Below are 9,807 nucleotides of genomic sequence, written 5' to 3'. Positions count from 1 at the left end.
TATATATAGCCCCCCTTTTGTCACATGAGACATACTACACAGGATTAATTACATAAATGGTTATTAAACTATGCGATATGTTACTGCTTAATAATCAAATTTAAAAATATATCTCAATAGTCATTGAACTTTGCTAAGTATTATTACTTCATAACTTAATTAAAAAATATATTTCAATGGCCACCGAACTACGTACCATGTTATGAGGTGGTAACGTTTAGCAAAGTTTAGTAACCATTGAAATACATTTTTAAAGTTCGGTTATTAAATAGTAATAATTTTTTTTTTTCATCAAATCAACATTTGTGAAAGAAAAATCAAAGTAAATGACGGGAAAAAAGTTGAAAAATCAAATCGACATTAGTTACATCAGCACTAATTCAAATATTTTTGTATTTTTTAAATTTTTTTCTATCATTTTCTTTTAGCGTTCCTACTGTTTCTCTTTAAATCCTTTTATACGAAGCACGAGGTATGGTGAACTGGTACCAGTTGATCTAAAATCAAACGTACTTTCATAGTGATGGATACTATAGAACTTTTTTCCTTCATTTTCTTTAGTGTCTTCTTTTATAGAGGTTGATTTGAGAAAAAAATTGTCACTACTTAATAACCGTACTTAAAAAATGTATTTCAATGATCACTAAATTTCGTCAAGCGTTATTACTTCATAACTGAACTTAAAAATGCATTTCAATTGTTACTGTACTATGCACCGTGTTACCCATCTATCACTCAAATCAACACTATTTGTTGAACTTAACAGATTTTTCCATTTGAATGATAGATGGATAATACTGTGCATAGTTTAGTGACAATTGAGATATATTTTTAAATTCAGTTATTAAGTAATAATATATGGTAAAGTTCAATAACCATTCTTGTAATTAACCTTACTACACACAATTTACTCCTTAAACCCCATTTTTGAGAGAGAAACTCGAGATGTTGCTGGCCCCATATTTTGATTCCCTCTGTGAGATCCATTTCCCCTCTCTGCCAAAGACTTGGCCAGCGACTTGGATCTGGATTTAACCCTGTTCATTCAGTTTTACCCCCTCCTCGTTGCCTCCCTTTGCTGCCTCTACGTGTGATTTTTGCTTAGGTTCTGCGGTGGCTTCTTTGTGGTCTCTTAATTGGGATTCTTGGTCCATTCGTGTGGTGTTACTTTGTGTGTTTTGGTCACTTTTGGTGTCAAATTCGCTGAAATCGACTGGGAAGTGTTTATGTTCATTCATTGCATTTGATTTCATTATTATTCATTGATTTGAAACTAACTTTATGTTGTTTTAATAATTGAATGATCCTATTTTCACTACAAGTTCAATAAGGCTTTTAATGAACATTCAATTAAGACTTTTCTGGAGCTGCATTTAGAGAGAAAAAGTGACGGCTATATGATTCCCTACTTTCTAAATATTTGTTTAAGAAAGTTTGTTTCTGGAAAAGGTTAATTTAATTTTATTTAAAAAAAAATTATCAGTCAAAATAGCAAATGAACTTGCATCACACTTAATCGGCTCAACAAGAAAAAATAAAGATGAAAATATATTGAACGAGATTCACAAGTACACTATTAGAACATTTTCAAGAGACTTTCTATTTTTAAAGAGCATATTCTGTCATTTGAAAAACATCTATAAATTTAAAGAGTTGAAATTTTAAAAAACTCCAACAAATATTTATATTTAACACTTAATTATATTACTTTCAAAAAAATATTATTTTTTTTTATTCTTTTATTTTAGCTATCTTTCTCTAGATTATTTTTTATATTGAAAATTGAAATATTTTGAATGCATTTAATTATAGAGAGTAAGTCCGACTCTTCAAATATGGAGAGACAAAAACACTCTTTAAATTTAAAATGTTAATTTAAATAATATTTTTAAGCGTAATTTTAATGATTGACTTTTTAAAATAGAGAATATTATATTTAAAGAATATTTTGGAGATACTTTTATATAAAAATAAGAATAGACAATAGAAAAATAAGAACAAGATCACACAGATTTATGTAAAAAGAGTAATTGGCACAAAACGTCCCTACCTTTTGAGTGTATTGTGGAAAACATCCATACCTTTCATTTTTTGACATTTTTGCCCCTATTTCTACTTTTCTTTGCATCGAAAGTCCTTTTCACTGTTTTTTGGGTGTAAAATGATCAATATGCCCTCCTCTTTAAATCAAAGGAAGAAGAAAAGAAAAGAAAAAATTGCAATTATAGGCGAAACTTCTAAAAAAGTGCAAATGCCCCCCCCCAAACTCAACCTTCTTCCCACACCTCACCCCACGCGCACTGCCACTTGCCGGCCATTTTCAGCCACTTTCCGGTCAGCTTAGCCATCGGACTAACATACCAACTTGAAGCCCTCACTTTCCTCTTCACAAACCCACCCAACCACTGGCCGGAAATCTAAAGAAATTAAAAATCACTCCAAAATAGGCTGTCCATACAACTTCAACAGCAAAATCGACAAATTCAACACCATTTTTCGATGCCGATGTCATGATCGACGACGGCGGACCACCCCTCCTAGCAACTCCTCTTCAAGAACCTAATGAACCTATGGATTATCGTCAATTTTAACCAGAAATTGTAGAACCAGACGATTTCTTCAACAGCGAAATCGACAACTTCAAATAAATTTTTTGTCGCCGGTGTCATGATCGACGATCGCGGACCACTCCTTCTAACACCGCCTCTTCAAGGCGAACCTAATGAACCTATGGGTCATCATCAATTTTGGCCAGAAATTGTAGAAACAGCCTCGACAGTTCATACACAAAGAAACTCAGCCAATCCCCCTTTCGATTGATGATGCTACAGGGCTTTAATCCACCAATTCTAGCATGTAATTGTTAACTAATGTTGTCACAACTATGGGCCCTCCATCAGTTGCATCAATTCATCAACCAAACGAGAAGTTTCGCTTATAGTTGCAATTTTTTCTTTTCTTTTCCTTTTTCCTTTATTTAAAGAGGGGGCATATTGGTCATTTTACACCCAAAAAACAGTGAAAAGGACATTCGACACAAAGAAATGTGAAAATAGGAGCAAAAATGTCAAAAAATGAAAGATAGGTATGTTTTTCACAAAAAACGTTTTCCACAATACATTCGAAAGGTTGGGACGTTTTGTGTCAATTACCCTATATAAAAATTTTAGTCGAAAAAAAATCAAGGACAAAGAAGGAGGAAATCCATTATATCACAGATGTGTACAAAACACTGGCTACACAACAAATTCTCATAATTGTAGTTTCACCACAAAAGTCGCATCGCAAACTCTTCAAACTGGATCAAATAGCATCGGGTTACCATACTAACATCCACTAACATGAGAGTGGATTTGTCGTAATTGACAAGTAGTAGACTTTATTATTATGAGAGTATCACATTTATTTTCTTTTAATATTTTTATTATTTTAATGAAAATTACTTCAAATTAACAAATAATGATCTCAATGAATGAACCGTCACTGTTTTTAGTGAAATCCGTGAAGTCAACTCTACGTCTTCCAGTTCCCAATGCCACTTAGAATTTGACCCCGTTTACATGGTGCTGTCCCTATTTGATTCGTTTTGCTATGCAGTGGACCAGTGGTCGAGAGAAGGGTTAGTGTTCATAATGTACAAGTTGCATAACGTCATTAGAGGGTAGAAAAACAGTTTTTTCAATATTCTAATCATGGAATTTCACATATACATTATGGATACCCTTATGAATACCATTATGTACATATAAAATTATTCTCGAGAGAAATATATAAGAGGATCGTAAATACCATTTTTTTAAATTTTATTTACTTTTTTAAGTAATATTAAAAACATGTTTGATACAAAATGTTAGGCAATATGGAAGTAAAGTAAAAGTAATTTTAATTGCCTTTCTATTATAATATTAATATATAGATTCTACACCGTACAATTTACCTTATCATGCAATTCACTAAGAACACAGCACTCTTGACCACAGTTAAACAAGGACAAGAAAATTGAAATACGATAATTCACATATAAGACCAGTACTAAGACGTTTGAATGTTTGGTTGTGCTCAATGTTCGTCTATACTTAACAGTAATGCACGATCAGAAAAAAGTAACTCTTAAGCACAACCAAACCAACTCAAACCAAACATGTCTTAAGGCTTATGCTGTTGGGTATATATGTAGTCCAAGTGAGCATCTGCAAGCATCCTTCTATTTTGACATGCCACGTCTTTCTCATCACATTCCTCCAATCCCATCAACTGTATACACGAAATTACACAGGAAATTTCAAACAAAAAATAAAAAAAATTAACGATTAAGTGGAAGCTAAACGTTCTTACACTGGGAATTACTTCATCTTCTTCAGCAATTCCATTAGCCCTACTATTTGGATGATCTCCTGTGAAAAGCAGCAAAAAAATTAATTTCATTACTGTTGCGGGCAATCATGTTGCTTTTAAGCTGTCGGATAACTAAAATGATGGTGGTTGAATGTCATAAAATTTAGCCTCCATTCAGAAGAATTTAAAAACAATTTTATTCACAAATACATAAAAATGAATGGTGGGTAATTGGATAATACTCGTAGATTCATTGAAATATATATTTGAAAATGAAGTTTGGACCACTTATAAATTAGCCAAAGGGAGACTTAGTATTTCTTGACTCGATGATTTTTAGATGAGTTGGTAGAAGTTCGATCGAACAATAACTACGAGATAAAGGCACTTCAAGAAATTAATTATAAACATGCTTGTTTGTATAGAAATTAAACCCACAAATTTAAAAAAAAAATAAAAAAAATAGTGATGGTATATTGTTTAAGATAAAGAACTCATGGGGTACCTTGATGTTTAGGTAGGAGACGAGCAGATGCTTGAAAAATGATTAACATTAAAAATAGCCAACTCACAAGTGCGCCACAACTTTGCTTCATTGCTGAGAGAGAAGCTGAGGAGTGACAAACGGTTTGTGTCTGTATAAATAGGTAGAATGAATAAGGATTGCCATTTGGTTGGTAGTCAACATTAATTAATAATGTGTTGCGGAAACATATAATTACTTCCGACCACAACAATTATGTGGAGAAATGCTATAAAAATAGAGTCAATAATGGGGTTAAAAACCCGGGGCGGGGGAGACACGTGTCAAAGTATGAGTGAATAGTTTTAAAAATTAAAAAAAAAAAACACTCAAACAAATACTGCCAACTCAGTCTGTCTACACTTTCTCTATTTTAAACCCTATTCAACCATCATTTTCATATCTGAAACTTGTTTAACATGTATTCTTTCGAGTGAAAAATGATTTTCGAAAAATATATCATTGAAAAGCGAAAAAAAATATGGGTTTCATAAAATATATGAAATGATTTAAAAAAATAATTTTACAAAAAAAATGTGTCAAACAAACTAATTCTTTAAAAATTAGTCAATTCTTAAAAGGTTCAAATAGTCAAGCTTTGGATTTGGCATGGCCGACAGCTGCTTTCAACAACCACCACTTGTATCATACTATTTAAGCTTTAAGCTAATCATAAACGGACTTTTATTTTTTATTTTTTCATGTAGTTGTCACCTTAGATAGAAATTAAAGATATATTACCTCAAAAATTGAATGTGGGAGAACACTGGGTAAAATAAGATGTTAAGATACAGAATTTTTTTACATTCTTTGGAATTAAAAATAAAGAGGCGTTGTGGTGTGAATGGAGACTGTGATTATGGGGCTGCAGCTATTAGAGGTGAGGAGGTTAAGTGGTCGTAAATTGGAAGGTTGAAGGAAGAAGACAACGCCTTTACTTTTTAGTTTCTTTTTGATTAAAATTTATATCGAGATGAATATGAGAGCACAACTGGTCTTTTCGTTATGTTTAGTGGTATTTTATGAAGAATAACAGTAGGGACTAAATGTACTTAAACATAGAAAATTGAGCCGAGTAACCCGAGTTAGACTTGACAGAAAAAAAAAAAATAGTAATAATAATAAATAAATAAAATCTTAAGTTAGACTTGACAGAAAAAAAAATTAAGATTTTGAGTAAATTTTGATAAAATTAAACAAATGTGTTATTGAATTATTTATTATTATTATTATTCAGAAATTTATGATTAATAACCTGAGAAACTTACAGGTCCAAGTACAAAATTATTTATGCAGAGGAAATGCGATAAAAAATGAGTTTGAGAAAAAAAGATATTTATAGACCAGTTGTGCTATATGTACACATCATAACTTATATATTTGTATATATATACATGATGTGGTGATGTATGATTGGATCAAACTATCTTCCAAAAAAAAAAAAAAAAAACTCCTTCATTCTTTTTTTGATACTGATCTGTTTGTAAAACTTTCTATAACCCCTTATGTACAAGTAAAATTATTTTTCATAGATACCATACCAAAAAGGGGCTAATATCAAGAGAAATGCTACTTGCGCATTCTTGTTTACCACTTGATTTACATAATGTACAATTAGCAAGATTTTACACGTCTTGCCATTTGTACATTATGTAAAAGTTTATTCTTGGGGTACATCAAGGAGGACATAAGTCGACACTCAGCACCCCCTATACCCCAACCATAATTCTATTTTCAAAAAAAAAAAAAAAAAAACTCCTTCATTCTTTTTTTGATACTGATCTGTTTGTAAAACTTTCTATAACCCCTTATGTACAAGTAAAATTATTTTTCATAGATACCATACCAAAAAGGGGCTAATATCAAGAGAAATGCTACTTGCGCATTCTTGTTTACCACTTGATTTACATAATGTACAATTAGCAAGATTTTACACGTCTTGCCATTTGTACATTATGTAAAAGTTTATTCTTGGGGTACATCAAGGAGGACATAAGTCGACACTCAGCACCCCCTATACCCCAACCATAATTCTTATGTAAACCAAGTGGTATTCAAACAAGAATGTACAAGTTGTATGCGCCGGGGTGTATGGTTTATACTCTTATCTACGTGTAGAATTTCCCTTTGTCTAATATCAAATAATAATGTTACTTGTATATAATGGAGTTACTTAATAACTTACATATAGATGAGGTATAAAAAGAGAGTGGTGAATTTTATTTTTATGTTTATTTGGTTAAAGAAATTATGCCCAATCATATCCACATCATGTATATGTAAACAGTTGTGAACATGTAGCACAACCGAATATCAAAAGAATATATTTTTTCTTCAACAATTTTCTGACTATAACCATGAAAGTTATCGTACATAGTGAAATCACTATAATATCATTACTCAATTTATATATATTCTTTGATATGTACAAGTTACATTCATGTTAGATGAGTTTCATATTAATGAGATAAGGGTAATAAACTGGTTAAATCGTTTGTGAGCTTGACTTGTCTCAATTTGAGCTCGTTTTGAAATGAGCCATGGTCCAAATTGGCCATATAAACGAACATAATTTTTCTATATAAATTCCCTATCGCTTCATTTTTTTTTCATAAATCTCTACATTCTTATAGTGAAATTGTTATAGTCTCCATATTTGCTTTTTTTATTGTGCAATCTAAAGTTTATTCTCTAAATTTGCTTATTTATAATTATTTTTGTGCAATTCTAATATTAAATTATTCTAAACAGGTTGTTGAAAATTGGTGAATTCATCTAATTATTTGATACGTCCAATACTCCAAAAACTAGTCCGTTGCTAGATCATGATTTTCATGGTCAAAATGACATTCCAATTTCTAATGATTTGGGTGATGATCAAGGAGGGACGAATTTAATTAATTTGGATGATGTTGCAGAAGATGAAAAAACAAACAATAGATTCGAGCAAATAAATGATAAACAAACAAGCAAATGTCTAAATGTTTATTAGTTGCCATTTATGCCAAAGTAGACAAAATAATCAAAGCACAAATCATTGTGTAAATACTACAAAGAGAAGTTCGTTTGGAACACATGTGTTCGAAAGAAATCCGTCGAATTCTAGTTGTTCTCCTTGTGCAAGTTCTAATACTGATCTTAACAACTATGTCTACTCACAAGAGAACATGCACGAAAGTGTAATGACGTTTGTAGCTACTGGTGAGTTTTCAGTGGAAAGCGTTCATATAACCAACTTCATGCAAAAATATATTTAACCAAGGAATAAATCTTATTCTATAATCACTCTTTGTTCAGATGATATTAATTTATACAATCAAAAGGCGTGGATTATGATTTAACAAAAAAATATTCGTGTTTTATTATTTACGTCTGATTGTAGTCAGATAATAACAATAACCATTACATATCCGTTCTTCACACTGCATAAATAAAGAGTGTATAATGCATAAACAAATAATTGCATGAAAGTAGTTGAATATTTTCATAATGGACTAAATATTTTTAATGTTTCAATGAACATTATTAGAGAATTTTATTTGAGAAACTAGAATTCGTAGTTTTACTTTTAACAATGAATCGATCGACATGGTAGTCATTGGAAAACTTAATGAGACAACTTAACCCAATTTTTTTTTATATCATACTTCATATATGTCCTGTTTGTCGTAATTTTAATTTAATATAAAAAGATTGATTAAAATTCATAGTAGGACAATTAAAAAAATTAGGTATGCTCTAAACTTTATTACCATCTCCGCTAATAGGATACTAGTATTCGATGGTTTATGCGTAGAAAATGAACTAAAAGCAAGAATAATTATCATAGATATAGGTCATAAATGAAATTCAACTTATCATATGCTACACTATTGAAATTTTATTACTACTCATTACAACAGCCGAGACTCACTCGGTCCACAATTTAATTTACAAGATCATGATTGAGAAATTTCATTTCACATTAAATTTTTCAATAAGTTTTTCAATGGTATGAAGGAATGTCTAGGCGTATACTAAAAGTCATCTCATTGTCACTCATTTTTATTATATTATTAATAATTCAAGTAAGTATATAATATTTTCAACATTTTCTAATATCGTAGAAGTGATGGATGCTAAGTTTAAAAAATATTGGGAGGAATAATATGGTGTTCTCGTTAGCTTCAATAATGGACCATAGGTTTAATTTAGATGGTATAGAAGACATTATATCCACAATTTTTGAATAAATTAACTTATAGATCTCTAGTTACATATGGTATTATAGAAAAATCTTTATGTGAGATAAATGAGTTGTACATCAAGATATCGTAGGAATGTTTGATGGTTCCCTTTAGCAAGGGCTAGTTTGTTGTCACATGATGACGACGATTTATTGCGTTACCTTAGTTCTTGTAAATGTACTCAACAATCTAGTAGTTCTTCTTCTATTGTATATGCTACGAATTTAATCATACAAAATACTGTTAAAATTAGATAGGTATTTTGCTCATGATATACCTAGTATTTTGAATGAAGAATTTTTATTTTTTTTGATATATTTAGGCGGTGCAGAATGAAAGAGTGTCAATATCTAACTGTATCTATCACAACACTTGATCTACTATCATCTCTATTATCTACTGTGTCATTGAATTTTTCTTTTCGTGCTGGTGGCAAAATTCTATCTGATAATAGACCAAGACTTAAAGAAGACATAACAAAGATTTAATGTTACTAAACATAGCTCCAAATCCAAGATAAAGTGTATTTGAAGATGTTGAAGATTTGACATCACAATTTTTAAGTATTGTTTATTTTAATTTTCTTTAACTTTTTTGACTTTAAAAAAATTGTATACGTGATATCTTGTTCATGTATAATTTTAACTCCGCTTACATTTAAAGTTATCAATTCCAAGCCCCAAAAAAAGGATGCATTCAAATTTCTTGTAATATATTTAGAAC

General features: G+C 30.6%; 1 protein-coding gene across 1 annotated transcript; it reads right to left on the bottom strand.

Moving 5' to 3' along the window:
* Positions 1–3,866: 3,866 nt before the first annotated feature.
* On the bottom strand, positions 3,867–4,998 carry LOC111369439 (putative phytosulfokines 6). The gene is made up of 3 exons (XM_022990954.1): positions 4,841–4,998; positions 4,336–4,394; positions 3,867–4,254 (listed from the first exon to the last, which is right to left on the bottom strand). The coding sequence occupies exons 1-3, from the start codon at positions 4,929–4,931 to the stop codon at positions 4,147–4,149; spliced, it is 258 nt and encodes an 85-aa protein (XP_022846722.1). The 5' UTR covers positions 4,932–4,998; the 3' UTR covers positions 3,867–4,146.
* Positions 4,999–9,807: the final 4,809 nt, after the last annotated feature.

The sequence above is a fragment of the Olea europaea genome, chromosome 20 (assembly GCF_002742605.1).
Source record: "Olea europaea var. sylvestris chromosome 20, O_europaea_v1, whole genome shotgun sequence".
NCBI lineage: Eukaryota > Viridiplantae > Streptophyta > Magnoliopsida > Lamiales > Oleaceae > Olea > Olea europaea.
The sequence above is the reverse complement of the archived record's forward strand: the minus strand, read 5'-3'. Positions and strand labels throughout refer to the sequence as shown.